Genomic DNA, 21,912 nt, shown 5'->3' with positions numbered 1-21,912 from the left:
GTAGGACATGAACAGGAGTCAGTAAGTAGGGAAGAATACTCCAGTTCAGCTACTTCTGCTCTCTGTATAATTGCTAACTTAAGATAATAAAAGGGTCAACCTCCAGACATATTCGCATATTTCCACTCAGTAGCGTCGTACAGAATAATTTCCCGGGATAACTCGTCACTTAGAAAGAAAGTACTGTTTGCTCAAAAGCGAGCAGTAAAAATATATGGTGTTCACCCACAAACGTCATGTAGGTCCTCTTTAAGGTGCTAACCATTTTGACTGTGCCGTCACAATACATATTTTCGCTAATGAAGTTCGTCACAAATAATCCATCACAATTTGAGAAGAACAGTGACGTCCATATCTACAACACTAGAGGGAAACATGCCCATCATTACCGATTTTTAAAGCTGTCAGTGGCTCAGAAACGATTTCAATATGTAGCAACAAATTTTTGATTTGCCCGATAAAATAACAAACATAGACAGGTAGCGAAGAAAGTTATGAATCTCATTTAATGTACGTTCTCCTTGAGAACTCCTCCTATTCCACTGACGAATTTCTAGTTAAAAACTGACAGCCAGTAAAAGAAAACTCGTTTTTAGGTCTAGCTGCGTGAGTAGGAATAAAATGGTAAACGAACTACTCACGTATTCATATCGTGTAAAATGTCTCATTCCACATCATTTCGATAAAAGAATCGATCAAATGATCTACGAAACATGTAATTAACTAGATAACTAATTTAAAAAATGTCAGATGAAGAACTATGCAGCTAAAACGTCTAAAATGAAATATTATTAGTCAAAAGAGAGAACAGGACGTTACTTGCAAGCAGAATCACTTAACCATCTGAGGTGATCCTCACCCCAATGTTGTCACAAAGCAAAAGTTCCGTGTCAAACGAATAGAATGGGGGGCCTTAAAAATCTGAAAAAGTGATACAGGACACGGAGAGTCCCCAGAACCATGAAACCTGTAAAATGCAATAAAGACGGAAAGAGAAATCACATATTCTGCGGAAGTACTTTCATAAATTCCATAAAAACCGTTCTCCCCGTGCCGTTCGAACGGGACCACTAACAGGAAAACTATGTAGTAGTACGGCAAATACTTACAGCTATGAGCACTGAGGGCGCATACAATCCATAACGCAGGCGCGGTATGAAACAGATACGTGATTGCTGGAAAAGCGGGAAGTAACAACAGAACGGAGACGGAACCATCACAACATTAGTAGTAAAGAGAACCTGAACATTTAGACAACAAGGAAAAATATTATGTTACTTGCACACCTTATCGTGACTATATAATATCATAATTAACTAAAATATTTTTGTGATAGAGGTCAGCGCGTTCATTAATAGTATCGAGAGGATGGCAAAGAAGACTTCTTAAGATTTAAGTTTCTTCCACGATATAGACAAGGAACCTATTGGGTGAGGTCGCAAGTTCGATCTTTAGTAAGGCTCGTTCGAAAGTGTTGTTTTAACAGTACGACAGGAAAAATAAAAGCTGCTAATGACACACCATGTACAGCAGGAGGGCGACGGAAAATTAAGTGTCCGGGAGGTGCAGAGATGAACCCTCTGTGAGATGTAGGCATTACACTTCACAAAATGGACATAATCGACATTCAAGAAATGTTCAAAACAAACCATTAATTCGCAACGTGAACACCGAATGCAAAATAGCGCGTCGTAGTGATCACAGAGGTCTGCACCACCAAGATGGAAGGCGAACTCCTTGGGAGCTACGAACCATGAAGGACGTTCAGCTAGGTATTCACTTTTAAAGAATGCGTGTGCAAACATATTGGTGTAACAGGGTAATGAGAACTGAAGGAATATGAAGCATGCAACCGAATTCGAAACAGTTTGTCGTGAAGCTTATCCTTTAAGGCGTAGCTGCAGATAATGCGATATATTTTACGAGTATGGGCACGGAAAAAACAAGCATCCAGAGGCTGAATTTGTTGAGTGGTTCCAGATGACACGAACTGCAATATCACACACTTTTCAGGAGGGACAGTCCTCTCTAATGGAGTATGATTTTTATACGCAGACCATGAATGAAGCAAAAGAAAATTATTTTCACCGGCTGTTGGTCAAAATCAGTGCTCATACCACAGTTGTAGTAACGTTACGTGCATTTTCATACTCTTGGTTGCTGTGACGTAAATTTCTTCTTAATGCCATTACTAGATCAAGCAAAAGGATCATAAGGGACACAGCAAGTCCAACTTCTCGCAGCACAACAAATAACTTTCTAGCTAATTTACCATCCAGATTAACAGTCGGCATAATTGTATACAAATGCATTAAGGCACTGATGTTAACTGATCTTGATACCTTTAATTTCCATAGTTCCTTTCATATGCATTTCCCCTTCAAATCTAAATTGGCCGGAGTTGAAAACAAATTCCTCACTGAAAGATGAGATAAATTTGTTCAGCTCACCTACAAATCTTCGGGCCGATTCCGCAGTTGCTATGCATCAAATTGGCGCTTTGTTTGAAATGTCGTTATTTTGCATCTTCAAATTTTGTACCACTGTTTGCAGCGATGCAACCATCCACTGCCTCCCCAAAAATCACAGTAATCTATGTCGTGCGCAATTTGATGTGCCTAACTTAGCAGGTCACTACCATGCAGATGGTGTATGTTGTATCGAGCGTCCTTGAAATGCGCAAACACTTTTTTGTGACAAGTGCACCTTGTGTTTCCTTAAATACCCACAGTTTTTCTTATGCTCTATACGGCTGTATCGATGCGGACTTACTCGAAATCCGTTCATATTTTTCTCTCTGTGTGTGCAGCGGGTGATATTCCATGTACATAATTATGTTTAGTAGTCCCTCCTCGGATAACGAGTGTCCTTTACTACGTGTCACTGGAGACTGGATTTGTGGCTCCCTGTCAGACAAGGCTGATGAACTACATGGCTCGACACTTTCACTTACAAAGCACGTATCGCTATCATTGTACTCTTCACTTACGTTGTCCGCCAAGTCGAGTGCATACGACGCCACATTTTCCAAATGGTTCAAATGGCTCTGAGCACTATGGGACTTAACTTCTAAGGTCATCAGTCCCCTAGAACTTAGAACTACTTAAACCTAACTAACCTAAGGACATCACACACGTCCATGCCCGAGGTAGGATTCGAACCTGCGACCGTAGCGGCCGCGCGGTTCCAGACTGTAGCGCCTTTAACCGCTTGGCCACTACGGCCGGTCTACACTTTCCACTGACTCATATTGCAGAAACCCTAATATTTAATCTGCCACTTGTTTCTCACTCTGTGAAACTCCTTTGGTTCCTTTTTGAAGAAATGTGAATTTCGGCAATTGTTGTAGATACGAGGCGTGTTTTTTTAAGTAAGGTCCATTTTGTTGTAGACACTAGTAGTTCGCGCGCATACCCCAAATTGGTTGAGAGGTATGATACGTGTTTGATCAAACTTGGCAACTATGTCGAAAAATAGAGTGAAGTATCTACTTTCTGAAAATAAATTTACTTTCTTGAAAAATCTCTTGTTGTGTACTTATGTTTAAATGGACCTTACTTAAAAAACACGCCATGTACAGGGTGAGTCACCTAACGTTACCGCTGGATATATTTCGTAAACCACATCAAATACTGACGAACCGATTCCACAGACCGAACGTGAGGAGAGGGGCTAGTGTAATTGTTTAATACAAACCATACAAAAATGCACGGAAGTATGTTTTTTAACACAAACCTCCGTTTTTTTAAATGGAATAACGTTAGTTTTGTTAGCACATCTGAACATATAAACAAATACGTAATCAGTCCCGTTTGTTGCATTGTAAAATGTTAATTACATCCGGAGATATTGTAACCTAAAGTTGACGCTTGAAACCTCCGACGTTCAGTTGCGTGTTGTAACAAACACGGGCCACGGTCGGCGAGCCCTCCTGATCTTACACCTCTGGACTTCTTTCTGTGGGGTACGTTAAAGGAGAATGTGTACCGTGATGTGCCTACAACCCCAGAGGATGTGAAACAACGTATTGTGGCAGCCTGTGGCGACGTTACACCAGATGTACTGCGGCGTGTACGACATTCATTACGCCAGAGATTGCAATTGTGTGCAGCAAATGATGGCCACCACATTGAACATCTGTTGGCCTGACAGGTCGGGACACACACTATTCCACTCCGTAATTGAAAACGGAAACCACGTGTGTACGTGTACATCACCCCTCATGGAAATGTACATGTGCGTCAGTGAAAAAGACCAATAAAAAGGTGTTAGCATGTGGACGTAATGTGCTGTTCCAGTCTCTTCTGTACCTAAGGTCCATCACCGTTCCCTTTGGATCCCTACGTAATTCGGTGCTCTCAGATACACATGATCGAACAGCGGAGGAGTGGTACTCAAGCGTCAACTTTAGGTTACAATATCTCCGCATGTAATTAACATTTTACAGTGCAACAAACGGCACTGATTACGTATTTGTTTATATGTTCAGATGTGCTAACAAAACCAACGGGGTTCCATTTTTTAAAAAAACGTAGGTTTGTGTTGAAAAACATACTTCCGTGCATTTTTTTATGGTTTGTATTAACCAATTACACTAGCCCCTCTCCACACGTTCGGTCTGTGGAATCGATTTGTCAGTATTTGATGTGGTTTACGAAATATATCCAGCGGTAATGTTAGGTGACTCACCCTGTATAATACAATGTTCCCTTTGTTTATCATTGCCATTGCTCTGCTTTGTACCAACACCACTAGCGCTGTAGCACTATTGTCAGTTACCCGTCGACTAAGTAATTCAACTACGCCCCGTAGTCTCAAGCTGTGCTCGCCATTGGATACCTCCAGTCCCACCCCTGTTGCCACAAGCAGCCAATATTATGGTTGCATGGTAGACAATGCGTGGGCCCCGTAATGCCGTAAACGTCATTGGCCTTTTGCGACCTCTCACTCAAGAGGTTCCTCCTGAGTGTCGGACCTTTCTCTGTAGTACGTAGGACAGCTGCAGCCGTAGGTATGTCGCCGTGCCTTTGCCTTGACACGGCAGAGGCCGGCCTCGGTGTGGCAGAATTGCCGTGTGTGGCTGTAGTGGCCTTTGTGAAACGATGGCGTGGCGATTAAATTTGGAATTATTTTGACACGACTACGAACTCAACTTTTGCAGTTCGAGCTTTTTACCGTTAATTCAAGTAGAGCACAAGCGACTGCTCACTAAAATGTAGAAGATAAAAATCTGTTCAGGCAACAGTTTCCACCCAAAAGACACACTGACGAACAGTTAGCAAAAGAAAGTTGTGTGTAACTGCTACATCAGTAAAGACTTCCAGTAACGAAAGTAACAAGTAACGTAAACTTACGAGAAGAACACCGCAAGTGTCATAACTCAATTTCCCAATGAAAGAGATCAAAATAAGTGAACCCCAGTCTCGGCTTATACGTAAACACTCGACCCTGTCTGATAAAAAGGTAGTCAAACTTTTCGAGGTACTTTATCATTCAGCGAGTAAACAGTTCAGTCGAAGCGGTGGCATAGTGGGTAGCGTTGCGGCTTCACTGTTTTGCGCCCAGTGTTCGAAACCCGATTATTACTTTTATTTTTGTTTTTCATTTATCTACCCATGTCCGTCCAATTCATATTAAAATAGTGTTGTCCTTATTCGGCTACTAACTGTATGTCTGCTGTATAAATTTAAAGCAAGCAATGAAAGAATGAGAAAGTTATTTACAATTGTTTTCGGCGTAATTCCTGTATTGTATTTTGACTAACAATCCATTGCGAGAGCCAGTTTTCAGAAAAGTGATCCCTTATCAAGGTATGCCGCGAAATTGTTGTCAATACGTGAAATCTTCAACAATGTTAACGTTTCTTTCCGAAGTGTGATAAACACGAAAAAATGTCACATAGCAAACCTGTCTTCGCGCAATGCTCGTGGTGTTCGGAATTTCCATGTTTTGAATATTTCTCCGGTCGGTATAGTACAAGGGACTGCACCAAATGTTCCTGAAGGATAAATATAAGAATTAATATGAGAACTGACATAAGAATGAAGTCTAAGAATATGTGAATTTAAGAAGATTATTTTGCCAGATTTCAGTTTTGGCTTTTCTTGCAAACAAAAGTGCTCTTGGAGTTTTCTCTTGAGAATGCCTTTCCGGATATCCTGCGTTATCCCAGTTCGTCTATGAACCACGCCTCTTTGATTTTCTTCTCCAAAAAGTATGGAACATTACACTGCTCAAGCGTCTACCACTCCTACAAATAATGTTGCCGTAGAAAACAGATCTCCGCCTACGAAACGTGTCCATGGTCTTTTCTATACATGCACAGACGTCGTGGTTGTGGCGTCTTTGACTATACATAGGATGTTGCTCAAGGTATTGTCGTTGTTATTGTTCCTCTTTGTGTGTCGTCTCATTTTTCGCAGCTTGTGGCAGCTCGAAAGGACTGCTGGTTAATGGTGAGGGCAAGAACAGAGAACCGATCGAGGTGGAGCAGTGGTTAGCACACTGGACTCGCATTCGGGGGGAGGGGGGGGGGGGACGGTTCAATCCCACGTCCGGCCATCCTGATTTAGGTTTTCCGTGATTTCCCTAAATCTCTGCAGGCAAATGCCGGGACGTTTCCTTTGAAAGGGCACTGCCGACTTCCCCATCCTTCCCTAATCCGATGAGACCGATGACTTCGCAGTTTGAACTCCTCCCCCAAATCAACCCAAACCCAGCAAGAGAATTCGTCGCTCACGTCGCTCAAAAGATGTCTGTAATGATCAGTAACGTGTCGAATAAGCTTTACTTCGCGTAACAACAAAGATACATTAAGGAGAAGTATTTTATTTTGTTGAAATATTAGCCAGTGGTCGTAATAAAGTGTACATACTGGGTACTGTGTGAAACGTGAATATGTGTGTAGTAACAGTATTAACAGTGATGGCTATCAGATGGACAAAAAACCTGTGATGTTTAAACTTCGTTAGGGATGAAGATTTCAATAGAGGCGACATTGTTTGGGGCCCTCTTGCTGGAAAGAACCAATTGGTGTCTGGATAAGTAGCAGTTCGTTGAATGACAAGTGGCAGCCTACGTCTAACAGGGAAAAGCATCAACTGTCAAGCACGACACTGCTGGCTAAAAGGAAACACTACTTTGAACACTAGACTACAGCATCCCAGACACCTTTCATGTATCTCGATTGCGAATTGCTTATGCCTAAAATTCACTATAGGGCGGCTGTTTAAAGACCATTATTTACACTATGCAATCCCTTGACAGCATTGGCGTTGCGTGCGTACAAATTGGACGCAAAGACATTCGCTTTCCGTTAGTACTTTCTTCACCCAGCAACGGTGTCGCCTTCAGGTTTCAGAACGGAGACAAAAATTAATCACGACTTGGAACACTTCCTTAGCAGAGATTGGCCACAGTTTACTTGTATCTATACGGATGACTCTAAAACTCAGGCTGATGCGGGATACGCCTTCTTCAGCCACGCTAGCGACGCATACTAAATGTTTCCACAGCCGCCTAAATCGTCTGTATGCACGGCGGAGTTACTGGCCATTGGGGAGCTATTTATAGTGGCGCACAGACTTTCCGGCTCGTATTGATCCTCACAGACTCACAATCAGATTGACATATCTCTCGGAACCCATAATAAACAAGCAGACACTGGGCACTGACGTCGGAATACTTTGTATGAAAGGGAATGAGGTATTTTCCGTAATAAACTGTTGACCGCCTCGCTAAGACGAGCGTTACAAAACAACAGTTCCGCTGTTGTTAAGTCGGCCATATATCTCTTTTATTACTGCAGGGGCAGTTTCTGACAGTGGGCTATTGCCTGCATTTGTCATCTTACAGCAGGGATGGTTTGAAAATAGACACAGATGTCCGAAACTAGTCACCATCAAGAAATATAAAATAGATACGTCTCAGCGCAACTTATGATAAAGTTACTACTATTTATTTCAATTACATCCTAATCTCCTTCTCAGCCCCTCTCTCTCTACCTCTATCCTCACCCCCCTTCCCTTTTTCCATCTCTTCCTTACCACCACCACCACCACCACCCCCAACCTCCTCCCCCCCCCCAATCTGTGCCCATCATCTTCCTCCTGCTCCCTGTAGACCTCCTATCCCATACACTCTCTGTCCATATACTCCCCCCTTATTCAATGTCCATCTCCTCCTCCTTTGTCTCGAGCCATATTATTATTGTAAATAGAAACTTTATTGGGAATAGAAATCAAAATGAATAGTTAAATCGGTTGGCAAATAAAAAAAATAAATAAACAGGCAAATCGGTCGAGCCGTTCTCAAGTGATGATCTTTCCATACGGCAGTTGATTTTTATTTATATATGTGTAAATAAATACCCGTGGGGGTACTAGTTTTGCTTCAAGAAATCCTATTTTTAGAAGTGCCTGTGCGAAATAACGGTCGAGCGAACAATGTCTCTGTCCTCTCTGGCGCTGGTCACACGGATCCTCTGAGATCCGACACGGCGTTAGGTATGGCCCTGCTAAACCCACAGTTTCCATTTTCGCGCCGGCAGTGATGGCCACGCGGTTCTAGGCACTGCAGTCCGGAACCGCGCGAGTGTTACGGTCGCAGGTTCGAATCCTGCCTCGGGCATAGATGTGTTTGATGTCCTTAGGTTAGTAAGATTTAAGTAGTTCCAAGTTCTAGGGGACTGATGACCTCAGATGTTAAGTCCCATAGTGCTCAGAGCGATCAGCCATCCATTTTCGCATGATAGCTGCAGGATCGATAAACGGAAATCACGATAGGTCACCGTTCGGTCTCCGTGAAATTTCGTGTGCTGGCGGGGTTTCCCCTTCTCACTCGCGGCGTAATACGGTCTTATCACAATCAAACAGGATTAAAATAATATTTCTGAATGAGAAACCCACTGCGTTCGCGTCTTACCCACAGAAGGTGACTGGCGTTACTCGTTTGTCTTCTCTTATATACAAAACGCAACTGGCGTTACTCCTACTTATTCTGTGTAGTTGAGCCAAAATGCTAACAATTTGCACATCTAAGCACGTAGTACACATTAGATGATCTGCAATGTTTCATCGTGCTCTTTGCCCAAACCTTTCCCTGTACGGGCGAGTAACACTACTGGCCATTAAATTTGCTACACCAAGAAGAAATGCAGATGATAAACTGGTATTCATTGGACAAACATAAATTTACTAGAATTGACATGTGATTACATTTTCACGCAATTTGGGTGCATAGATCCTGAGAAATCAGTACCCAGAACAACCACCTCTGGCCGTAATAACGGCCTTAATACGCCTGGGCATTTAGTCAAACAGAGCTTGGATGGCGTGTGCAGGTACAACTGCCCATGCAGTTTCAACACGATACCACAGTTCATCGAGAGTAGTGACTGGCGTATTGTGACGAGCCAGTTGCTCGGCCACCATTGACCAGACGTTTTCAATTGGTGAGAGATCTGGAGAATGTGCTGGCCAGGGCAGCAGTCGAACATTTTCTGTATCCAGAAAGGCCCGTACAGGACCTGCAACACGCGGTCGTGCGATATCCTGCTGAAATGTAGGGTTTCGCAGGGATCGAATGAAGGGTAGAGCCACGGGTCGTAACACATCTGAAATGTAACGTCCACTGTTCAAAGTACCGTCAATGCGAAAAAGAGGTGACCGGACGTGTAACCAATGGCACCCCATACAATCACACCGGGTGATACGCCAGTATGGCGATGACGAATACACGCTTCGAATGTGCGTTCACCGCGATGTCGCCAAACACGGATGCGACCATCACAATGCTGTAAACGGAACCTGGATTCATCCGAAAAAATGACGTTTTGCCATTGGTGCACCCAAGTTCGTCGTTAAGTACACCATCGCAGGCGCTTCTGTCTGTGATGCAGCGTCAAGGGTAACCGAGCTGATAGTCCATGCTGCTGCAAACGTTGTCGAAGTGTTCGTGCAGATTGTTGTTGTCTTGCAAACGTCGCCATCTGTTGACTCAGGGATCGAGACGTGGCTGCACGATCCGTTACAGCCATGCGGATAAGATGCCTGTCATCTCAACTGCTAGTGATACGAGGCCGTTGGGATCCAGCACGGCGTTCCGTATTACCCTCCTGAATCCACCGATTCCATATTCTGCTAACAGTCATTGGATCTCGACCAACGCGAGCAGCAATGTCGTGATACGATAAACCTCAATGGCGATAGGCTACAATCCGACCTTTATTAAAGTCGGAAACGTGATGGTACGCATTTCTCCACCTTACACGAGCCATCACAACAACGTTTCACCAGGCAACGCCGGTCAACTACTGTTTGTGTATGAGAAATCGGTTGGAAACTTTCTTCATGTCAGCACGTCGTAGGTGTCGCCACCGGCGCCAACCTTGTGTGAATGCTCTGAAATGCTAATCATTTGCATATCACAGCATCTTCTTCCTGTCGGTTAAATTTCACGTCTGTAGCACGTCATCTTCGGGGTGTAGCAATTTTAATGGCCAGTAGTGTACTTACTGCAAGGGAGGTGGGGGGTTTATCTCAGTTTTACGGGTTATCCAGTAAACACTGTTACGTGTTGAAAGACATTTATACGGTACGAGGAAGATACTGCTCCCATCTACATTTTTTGGTGTTGCCACAGTCTTGGTAGTCGGTTTCACACAAACATGAAGTTTCTGTTTGCTCTAATTATATTCTCCATCCCACCTCAGATTTAGTACATAACATTACATTATTGTGTGCAGCCAGTGTGACTGACGGTGTGGGTGTTGTCGTGTTGCCGCAGCTTCCGGCGACGAGCCCGTACCTGGTGCTGCAGCTGGCGGCGCCCGTGCTGACGGAGTTCGGCCTGTGCGAGTACCGCCTGCGGCTGGCCGGCTCCAAGGCCGCGGTCGACCCTAACGCCGACGTCTCGCTGCTCGAGGGCGACATACTGCTCATCGATCCGCCCTGGACCTGCAGCGAGCGAGCTGGTTAGTCTCGGCTGCATTGTCTACCTCTTCATTTGACATTTTCTGTTGTTATCCCTACAATCCACCACGTTTTCCTTTTATGATTCCCCCCCCCCCCCAGCTCTACTCCTTACTCTGTAATCCTGCCCCCCTTATTTTCTCCATTCTTCCCCCTTGCACTACACAGCTATTCTCTACTTCCTATCCCACCCATTCTACCTCTCACCCTCCCGCCTCAACCCCTACTCCCATTCCCTCTCCCCACCTCCCGTCCTTCTCACTCTCTCACTCCCCCCATCACCCTCTCCCTCCCCTTCTCTACGTAACTTTCTCACTCCACATCACAATCTTTCTGATCAACATTCTCTACTCCCCCCCTCTCCACATAAGCTTTTCCAAGTCACTCTCCCTCTAAGCACTCCCTCAGAGCGCTGACTCTCCCTCTCAGCCCTCCAATTCTCTCTCTCTCCCTCTCTCTCTCTCTCTCTCTCTCTCTCTCTCTCTCTCTCTCTCTGCCACACACACACACACACACACACACACACACACACACACACACGTATGTTTTCCGTCCTCAGTCCCGCGTTCCCCGCGTTCGAACACCCCCCCCTCCCTCCCCGCTGAAATTTTGAATAAAAATCAGCATTGGTGGCCGAAGACTCCCGGGATACGAGGACAGCCTAATTGTGCCAACGGCCTCGTCGAAGGGGGCGAATAGAGGTTTAGGGCACTCTCATGCAGATGGCGTGGGAAACTGCCCCCAAGGGCGGAAGAATCAGCCACGACCAACGGCATGGGGATGCAGAAGGCTATGGGAAGTACTGCAGTAAACACTTACAGTGTGTATCCATAGGACATGTCACCTGCCAATGAAAAAGTGTCATGATGATCACTCCATTAGCAAAAGATTCCAGAATAGTCCGCCATTCGGATCTCGGGCAGGGGACTGCCAAGGGGGAGGCCACCATAAGAAAAAGATTGTATAAGCAACGAACGTTAACATTGTACGAGTTGGGGCCTGGAATGTCAGAAGCTAGAACGTGGTAGGGAAGCTATAAAATCTGAAAAGAAAAGTACAAAGGCTCATTCTTCATATATAGTAGGGGCCAGTGAAGTGAAATGGAAAGAAGACAACGATTTTTGGCCAGATGAGTAGAGGATAATATCAACGGCAGCAGGAAATGGTACAACGGTAGTAGCATTCGTTATGACTAGGAAGGTAGAACAGAGAGTGTGTTACGGTGAACAGTTCAGTGATAGGGTTATTCTTTATCAGAATCGGCAACAAAACAACACAGCAATGGTAGTTCAGGAATACATGTCGACTTCGTAAGCTGGAGGTGAAGATGTGTGGAAGGTATATGAGGTTATTGAAAGGATAATACACTACTTACAGGGAGATGAAAATCTAATAGTCGTGGGGGACTGAAATGCTGTTGTAGGAGGAGGAGTAGAAGAAATGGTTACAGGAGAATGTGGGCTAGGGGCAAGGAATGAGAAAGGACGAAGACTAATTGAGTTCTATGATAAATTTAAGCTAGTAATAGCGAATACTCTGTTCAAGAACTACAAGAGGAGGAGGTATACTTGGAAAAGGCCTGGTGAAAGGGGAAATTGCATTTGTATTACATCGTGGTCAGGCAGACATTTCGAAAACATACTGGATTGTAAGGAGCAGCCAGGAGCAATATAGACTCAGATCAAAATATAGTAGTGATGAAGGGTGGGCTGAAGTTCAAGAGTTTAGTCAGGAAGAATCAATGCGCAAAGAAGTGGGATACGGAAGTACTAAAGAATGAAGAAAGATTGCACTGGCCGCTTCCAGCGTCTCCTTATTGACTGCGACAAATAGCCGATTCTGTAGGGTTATTAGATTTCACGCACGCAGACACTGCTCGGCATGATAATATTAGTTGCGCCAAGTTACGTGTGAAAGTAGTCGTAGTAATAGCCAGCTAGTAACAGCTAAGAATCATAATCATTCGTTACGTAGGCAAAGAAAATTCTTTAAAGTTGTTAATAGGTGCGACACTATTTGCAAGTAAGTCGCGGCGTGCCCAATGCTTTTAATCGCAGCGCGTAATAGGCACTATGCAGTGCCTGGTATAAACTTTCGTGCTACGTGAGAAGCCACCAATAAAGCACACCTACGCAACTAAAGAAATTTATAGGGAACATACGCTGACCTCTGACTGAAAATATTACTTAATGCTTTCAAATGGGTCACTAATCCAGTAGTTTATCATATAGGTTCGTTCGGATATCATTTTACAGATTTATTTCGTAGCAAGACTAACCTGATCTGAGTATTACGTATTCCCATCAAAGAAATTATTTCAGTTAATACTCTCCTTATCAAAAGACGATTGGTATAGCTTTCTCTCTTACATAACATAAATAGTGATTCCTGATTTATCGAGTGAAATTAAGTTGTTCCGGCGTAATGGTACCTGATGGCCGCTAACCAACAATACTTTAACGGTAGAGAATTGCAAAGCTAGAAAAATTCTTGTTATTCAGTTCTGTATCATCACCAAAACTGAACAGTCTGGTACAGCAGTACCTGCGGTAGAAATTTTAATTTAACAGCCTTTCTTCCCACAAAATTTATCTTATTAGACCACGGTTAAACTGATGTTTGTTACTCTAAAATTCCAGAAACATCACCACAAGCATCTTCTCATGACATATTGAGATTAACAGGAAAGCAGTAGGATGTCCATTGTATTAATGATGTCTTGGTCAGATCCTAGGGGATGTTGTTGTTTTGAGATAAATGGAGCGTTAGCAGGTGCACTTACACTAGGGTGCTTTACATCGTGGCTTTGGACGATATGGCTCCCTCTAAACTATATGACACTCTCTGGCAGTGCCTCTGTCTGATTATCATTGGTTACGCTCATACCAAAAGTCCTGAGCGACTTCCCCCATCAGGGGCAGCACCGATGTGTCCCGGAGTAAAAGTAAGTGTGTCTCTTTGTTGCTGCTCCGCAAAATTTGCCATGATCATGTCATTACGCGAAACTTTCGATCTGAATGTCATTACATTTCATTCCCTAGCACGGATCGTCAGAGTCATGAATCGAATTATTTGTTAGTATCTTCGGTTGATCTTTAGTACCTATGTATTTCCCATGCTGAAACACAAAATTTCCTAAAACATTCCTTCTACATGCACTGTGGTGTAATGGTTAATTCTTAAAGTTACAAAAAGTTCTTTAGGCGTAACAATGAAATTCAGGGTGTTCCATTTATCTGATGACCGCATGCACTGCGCAGTAGATGGCAGGCAGCGAGCGCTCCTTTGCTTGGCTTATCAGATGCCTGTTGCCCTCTTACTACCGCAGTACTAAATTTAAAAAGTATGCAAATAAATTCCGTACTCTCACTTGTCACTGAATGAGATGCCGGAACTGTCTGCCACTGTTTTCCACGCATTTCTGACGTCTACTCAAGAAAGTATTTCTTACATTATGTAATTCTCTTTGAGAAATTGAATCAACTGACTCACGAATACTGAATTTCTGTAACGTGTGCGGATTTGTTGAGAGCACTTTATACTTCAGTAGTTCCCACAAATATAAATCGCACAGGGTTAAGTCGGGACTTCGAGCAGACCAGATGTTACTGCTAATGACTGTCATGGAACATATCGTGAGTTTTGTGCAAAGAAACATTGGCCGTATGATCCCTTGCGGAATCCCGTTGAAACAAACGCGAAGCTTCGTTCTTTTTCGCTCAGTTCATTACAACACGGCTCTAAAATATTTTGCACAAACCTCTCACAGTTAACTGAGTCATTAAAAAAATTGGGCCTATTATTCTGTCATCACTAGCTGCAGACTACACTCCTGTTTTCTGATGGTAAATGGGTTCCTCATGGAGCAGAATAGGTCTATCGGCGCTCCAATGTCGACAGTTTTGGGAATAAACATATCAGTGTAAATGGAACCAAGCCTCGTCTGAAATCATAATGAGGTAAGGATCCATTTGACCGTAATGCGCTTGTTTCAAAACCTAATTGCAAAACCTAACCATGTGCACGGGATCGCCAGATTTCTTTTTAGCGCCTTAGTCCACGTAATTTAGCAGCCCTTTCTACAGAGGTGCAAGAAATTTGCGTTTGCTGTGAAAGACACTTGAGAGACATTTTAGGACAATTTTCCAGGCGGAAAGTAATATCGTCGAGCGCAACGTGTGTGTGCACTGTACGTCGTCCTTTACTCTTCTTATCATGAACATTTCCAGTTTTAGGAAATTTATTCACGGCTCGGAATTCGAACACCAGGAAACTACTATTCAAACAATCTCCGGACAATACGAGTGGATTCCGTACACACATTTGAACTGTAAATCAACCCTCGTTGTGGAAATGGAATAATTCGGTCTTGTCATTGTTGCGTTCGCAGACTTCATTGTTACACTCGTGTGTTTGTTTCACCGGTTGAATGACACTGGGCGAAGAGATCCGTAGGGCGGTATTAACCAGGGAGACGAGGGATGCACTTGACCGGCCTGCGTGGCACCGTAAACACAACCCCACGAAAGTGCTCTAATCACATAAATGGAACACCCTGCACATGCCAGTATTTAATCGTTGGGAACAGCAATCAATAAACCTGTCCATTTTGTTGTGTATTTTTATTTACCATGGGGTATGGGGTGGCAAATACACCCTGAAGTGCCAGAGAAACTGGTACACCTGCCTAATATCATGTAGGGCTCCCGCGAACACGCAGAAATGCCGCAGCAAGACGTGGCATGGACTCGACTAATGTCTGAAGTAATGCTGGAGGGAATTGATACCATGAATCCTGCAGGGCTATACAAAAATCCGAAAGAGTACCAGCGGTTGGAGATCTCTTCTGAACAGCACTTTGCAAGGCATCCCAGATGAGTTCAATAACGTTCATGTCTGGGGAGTTGGGTGGCCAGCGGAAGTGTTTAAACCCAGAAGAGGGTGCCTGAAGCAATTCTGGACTTTTGGGACGTCGCGTTGTCCTGCTGGAATTGCCCAAGTCAGTCGGAATGCACAATGGACATGAATGAATGCAAATGATCAGACAGGATGTTTACATATGTGTCACCTGTCAGAATGGTATCTAGATGTAGCAGGAGTCCCATATCACTCCAATTGCAGACGCCTCACACCATTAGAGAGCCTCTACCAGATTGAACAGTCCGATGGGATTTGACACGGGACTCGTCCGACCAGGCAACATGTTCCCAATCGTCAACAGTCCAATGTCGGTGTTGACGGGCCCAGGCGAGGCGTAAAGCTTTGTGTCGTGCAATCATTAAGCGTACACGACTGGGCCTTCGGCTCCGAAAACCCATATCAATGATGTTTCGTTGAATGGTTTGCACGCTGACGTTAACGGCCCAGCATTGAATTCTTGAATTCTGCAGAACTCTGCGGAAGGGCTGCATTTCTGTGACATTGAACGATTCTGTTCAGTCGTCGTTGGTCCCGTTCTTGCAGGATCTTTTTCCTGCTTCGGCGATGGATGAGATTTGATGTTTTACCAAATTCCTGATAGTCACAGTACACACCTGAAATGCTCGTATGGGAAAATCCACACTTCATCGTTACCTCGGAGATGCTGTGTTACATCGCTCCTGCACCGTCTGTAACATCGTGTTCAAACTCACTTAAATCTTGATAACCTGCCATTGTAGCAGTAGTAACCGATCTAACAACTGCCCTAGACACTTGTCTTATACAGGGGTTGCCGACCGATGCGCCATATTCTGCCTGTTCACATATGTCTATATTTGAATACGCATGCCTATACCAGTTTCTTTGGCCCTTGAGTGTACATACCAAAGAATCAGGCGGAAAACAATTCAATTACACATGGTAATTCAAGACGTTTAGTGATGTCACTTAAAGAGTTAATTTCCTAACATGTATGGCGTCTGTAAACTGCACTCCCTGCTGCGTACAAAATATGTCTATCGTGACGCTGAGCACGAAACAGGCGTACTCGAAGTCGCTCCTGTAAATACAAAGATACTGTGGTGGGAGGGGAGGCGTGCAGCGTCATCGGCCGCTGGGAAGTCTCTAGGCCCTTCTACTGTGCAGGTGTCCTGTTTAGTTGTGTAAAAGTTTATAATTGTTGTCAAAATACAGGTAGACAAATGGTGAGGGTAATGTGGTGCTGGAATACGGGGTCCGGCAATGAGACCTACCGTATTTGGAAAGGCCGCTGCATGTACTGTGGTGGGGGGTATTGATGCGAAGAAGGTATCAATCGATAGCGGTATACCTGCCATTTTCAATAGGTACAATGGCTCGGCTAGGTGAGAATCATTTCTTTGTCGTGGAGGAGTATACATTTACATCTACATCTACATGGTTACTCTGCAATTCACACTTAAGTGCCTGGCAGAGGGTTCATCGAACCATTTTCATACTACTTCTCTACCATTCCACTCTCGAATGGCGCATGGGAAAAAGGAACACCTCGTTCGATCTCTGATTTCTCTTATTTTATTATGATGATCATTTCTCCCTACGTAGGTGGGTGTCAACAAAATATTTTCGCATTCGGAAGAGAAAATTGCTGTTTGAAGTTTCGTTAAATAGATCTCACCGCAAAGAAAACCGCCCTTGTTTCAGTGACTGCCACCCCAACTAGCGTATCATATCAGTGACACTCTCACCCCTATTGCGCGATAACACGAAACGAGCTGTCCTTCTTTGCATTTTTTCGATGTCCTCCGTCAATTCCTACCTGTTAAGGATCCCACACCGCGCAGCCTCTTAGTGGGTTTGTCGCATCTTCTAGGTGTTCTGCCAACAAAGCGCAGTCCTTGTTTCGCCTTCCTCACAATATTGTCCATGTGGTCTATTTAAGTTGGTCGTAATTGTAATTCCTAGGTATGTAGTCGAATCAACAGCCCTTAGATTTGTGCAATTTACCGTATACCCAAAATCTCTTTTAGTGACATGTGGAAGACCTCGCACTTTTCTTTGTTTAGTGCCAATTGTCACTTTTCGCACCACACAGAAATTTTCTCTAGATCATTTTGTAATTGGAATTGATCGTCTGGTGATTTTACTACTAAATTACAGCGTCATCTGCAAACAATCTAAGGGGGCTGCTCAGATTATCACCTAGATCACTTATGTAAATCAGGAACAGCAGAGGGCCTATGACACTACCTTGCGGAACGCCAGATATCATTTCTGTTCTACTCGATGATTTACTGTCTATCATTACGAACTGTGACCTCTGAGACGAAATAATGAATCCAGTCACACAACTGAGACGATATGCACACAATTTGATTAATAGTCGCTTGTGAGGAACGGTATCAAAAACCTTCTGGAAATCTAGGAATATGGAATCGATGTGAGATCTCTTTTCGACAGCACTCATTACTTCATGGGAATAAAGAGCTAGCTGTGATGGATAAGAACGATATTTTCTGAATCCGTGTTGGTTATGTATCAATAAGTCATTTTCTTCAAGTTGATTCACAATGTTCGAGTACAGTATATGCTCCAAAATCCTACCGCAAATTGAGGTCAGTGATATGGATCTGTAATTCAATGGGTTACTGCTGTTTCCTTTCTTGAATATTGGTGTGACCTGTGCTACTTTCCAGTCATTAGGAACAGACCTTTCGTCAAGCGAACGGGTGATATGATTGTTAAGAAAGGCGCTATTGTGTCTGCATACTCCGAAAGGAACCTGATTGGTGTACCATTTGGACCGGAAGACTTGCCTTTCTTAAGTATACTCGTAATGGTGGTTCTATGATTAATATTTAGCGGACATTTCGCATTCCTTTTGAGCTTGACAGGCATGATAGAAAAAACTGTTTAAGTTTGGGTATCATACTTTGGAGCACCGGGTTTTGCACTGAAGAAGAGAATCTGCTGACCGACCTCGGACTGTAACAACGCCGGAAAATGTGGCGCGTGTGAGAGCGTTCGTGCAGGAATCTCTCCAAAGCGTTCAGCACTTGGAACATGCATCTACCCTGGGATTATCTTGTAGGAGTGTAAGATGAATACTGCACAGAGATCTTCAAATGCAGCTCTAGAAATTTTGAGACTGTTGTTTCCTAGCAGTCTTCTTTTTTCGCAAGGCGACATCGCATAGCCCCCAAAGTCACCCGATTATCAGCTTATAATTTTTTTATTCGGTGGCAGTTGAAGCCCAAGTGTACAAACCTCACCTCACAGTCTGCAAGCACTTAAAAAAGCAATCACCGAGAGAGTGGTTGTCATTCTATCGGAAATGACACGAAGAACTATGGACAAATTCGGGGAAAGGCTTCGTCAGTGGAAGGCGCCATTTACTGGACATTATTTTAAAAACAAGTTAATGTAAAATAGCATAATAGTTGTTGTTTACAAATAAAAGTATTTTCCTTTTATCTCTGTTTGTACACTACTGGCCATTAAAATTGCTACACCACGAAGATGACGCGAAATTTAACCGAGAGGAAGAAGATGCTGTCATATGCAAATGATGAGCTTTTCAGAGCATTCACACAAGGTTGGCGCTGGTGGTGACACCTACAACGTGCTGACATGAGGAAAGTTTCCAACCGATTTCTCATACACAAACAGCAGTTGACCGGCGTTGCCTGGTGAAACGTTGTTGTGATGCCTCATGTAAGGAGGAGAAACGCGTACCATCACGATTCCGGTTTATCGTATCGCGACATTGCTGCTCGCGTTGGTCGAGATCCAATGACTGTAAGCAGAATATGGAATAGGTGGGTTCAGGTGGGTAATACGGAACGCCGTGCTGGATCCCAACGGCCTCATATCACTAGCAGTCGAGATGACAGGCATCTTATCCGCATGGCTGTAACGGATCGTGCAGCCACGTCTCGATCCGTGAGTCAACAGATGGGGACGTTTGCAAGACAACAACAATCTGCACGAACAGTTCGACGACGTTTGCCGCAGCGTGGACTATCAGCTCGGAGACTATGGCTGCGGTTACCCTTGACACTGCATGACAGACAGGATGTACTCAACGACGAACCTGGGTGCACGAATGGCATAACGTCATTTTTTCGGATGAATCCAGGTTCTGTTTACAGCATCATGGTGGTCGCATCCGTGTTTGGCGACATCGCGGTGAACGCACATGGGAAGCGTGTATTCGTCATCGCCATACTGGCGTATCACCCGGCGTGATGGTATGGGGTGCCATTGGTTAGACGTCTCGGTCACCTCTTGTTCGCTTTGACGGCATTTTGAACAGTGGACGTTACATTTCAGATGTGTTACGACCCGTGGCTCTACCTTTCATTCGATCCCTGCGAAATGCTACATTTCAGCAGGATAATGCACGACCGCATATTGCAGGTCCTGCACGGGCCTTTTTGGATACAGAAAATGTTCGACTGCTGCCCTGGCCAGCACATTCTCCAGATCTCTCACCAACTGAAAACGTCTGGTCAATGGTGGCCGAGCAACTGGCTCGTCACAATACGCCAGTCACTACTCTTGATGAACTATGGTATTCTGTTGAAGCTGCATGGGCAGCTGTGCCTGCACACGCCATCCAAGCTCTGTTTCACTCAATGCCCAGGCGTATCAAGGCCGTTATTACGGCCAGAGGTGGTTGTTCTGGGTACTGATTTCTCAGGATCTATGCACCCAAATTGCGTGAAAATGTAATCACATGTCAGTTCTAGTATAATATATTTGTCCAATGAATACCCGTTTATCATCTGCATTTCTTGTTGGTGTAGCAATTTTAATGGCCAGTAGTGTAATTACGGAGCCTGTGCTAGGCCAGTACGGTGTGCCTGTGTGTTGGGCAGAGGGCGACGCGCGGCTGCGGCTGACGGAGCAGCTGTGGCAGGGAGAGCGGCAGTTCTCGCGCGAGCTGTCGGCGGCCGGCGAGCTGTGGGCGGGCCCGCTGCGCAGGCTGCCCTCCACGCTCAGCCCGCACCAGCACGACACCGTCTTCCAGGGGCTGGCCGCGCTCGCCAAGGCCGCCGCCACCTTCGCCGCACAGGTACGTAACCTCCCGACAGCAGACATCCTCCTCTTTCGTGTTATCAGTCTTATTATTTATTATTTATATCATGCGGCTCGTAACGACTTACTCCTAGACCCGCCAGGGTAGCCGAGAGCGCTAACGCGCTGCTTCCGGCCCCGGATCGAATCCGCCCGGCGGATTAACGACGAGGGCCGGTGTGCCGGCCAGCCTGGATCTGGTTTTTAGGCTGTTTTCCACATCCCGCTAGGTTTTTTTTTTTTTTGTGGTTTTTAGGGCGCACAACTTCAATGGTCATTAGCGCCCTGACTACTCTAAAAATGCACCGCGAGCCACAAGTTGACAACAACAACTAAAAGGAAAAACACAATAAAAGACAGACTGACAGGCATAGGATTAAAAACTTCATCAAATGTCCTTAGCGAGGTGTGTCAAATTGATAAAACAAAGAACACGAGCAGCTGCTCGTGGGTCATCCGCTAAAATGTCATCGAAAGTATTAGGCAGGTTAAGATCGAGGCGCAGTTGGTTAAGATCGGGACAGGACATTAAAATGTGTCTAACCGTCAGCAAGTGCCCACATGGGCAGAACGGCGCCGGCGCAGCCGTCAGCAGATGGCGATGGCTGAACCGGCAGTGTCCAATCCGTAACCTTGCTAAAACGACCTCCTCCCGCCGAGAAGGGCGTGAGGAGGACGTCCAAGCCACGGGAAGAGGTTTTAAGGCCCGAAGCTTGTTGTCGGTAAGTGCAGCCCAATCGGCATGCCACAGCGACACAACGCGCCGACAAATGACCCTGCTAAAATCGGACGAAGGGACACAACAAGAAGCTGTCCGAGGCTGGAGGACCGCAGCCTTGGCCGCGGCATCTGCAGCTTCGTTCCCAGGGATACCGACATGGCCAGGAACCCACATAAAGCTAACCGGCGGACCGACGTCAACCAGCCGCTGAAGAGAGCGTTGGATCCGGTGTACGAAAGGGTG

At 44.8% G+C, this 21,912-nt stretch overlaps 1 protein-coding gene across 1 annotated transcript in view; it reads left to right on the top strand.

Moving 5' to 3' along the window:
• The window catches only part of LOC126159271 (uncharacterized), a 538,531-nt gene that overhangs the window by 351,174 nt on the left and 165,445 nt on the right, over window positions 1-21,912 (top strand). The window contains exons 2-3 of the mRNA XM_049916503.1: window positions 10,786-10,972; window positions 20,750-20,946. Of these exons, the coding sequence (XP_049772460.1) occupies window positions 10,786-10,972; window positions 20,750-20,946 (384 nt within the window). The remainder of the gene's footprint in view (window positions 1-10,785; window positions 10,973-20,749; window positions 20,947-21,912) is intronic.

Source organism: Schistocerca cancellata, chromosome 2 (genome assembly GCF_023864275.1).
Source record: "Schistocerca cancellata isolate TAMUIC-IGC-003103 chromosome 2, iqSchCanc2.1, whole genome shotgun sequence".
Taxonomy (NCBI): Eukaryota; Metazoa; Arthropoda; class Insecta; order Orthoptera; family Acrididae; genus Schistocerca; species Schistocerca cancellata.
This window is presented reverse-complemented; position numbering and strand designations above follow the sequence as displayed.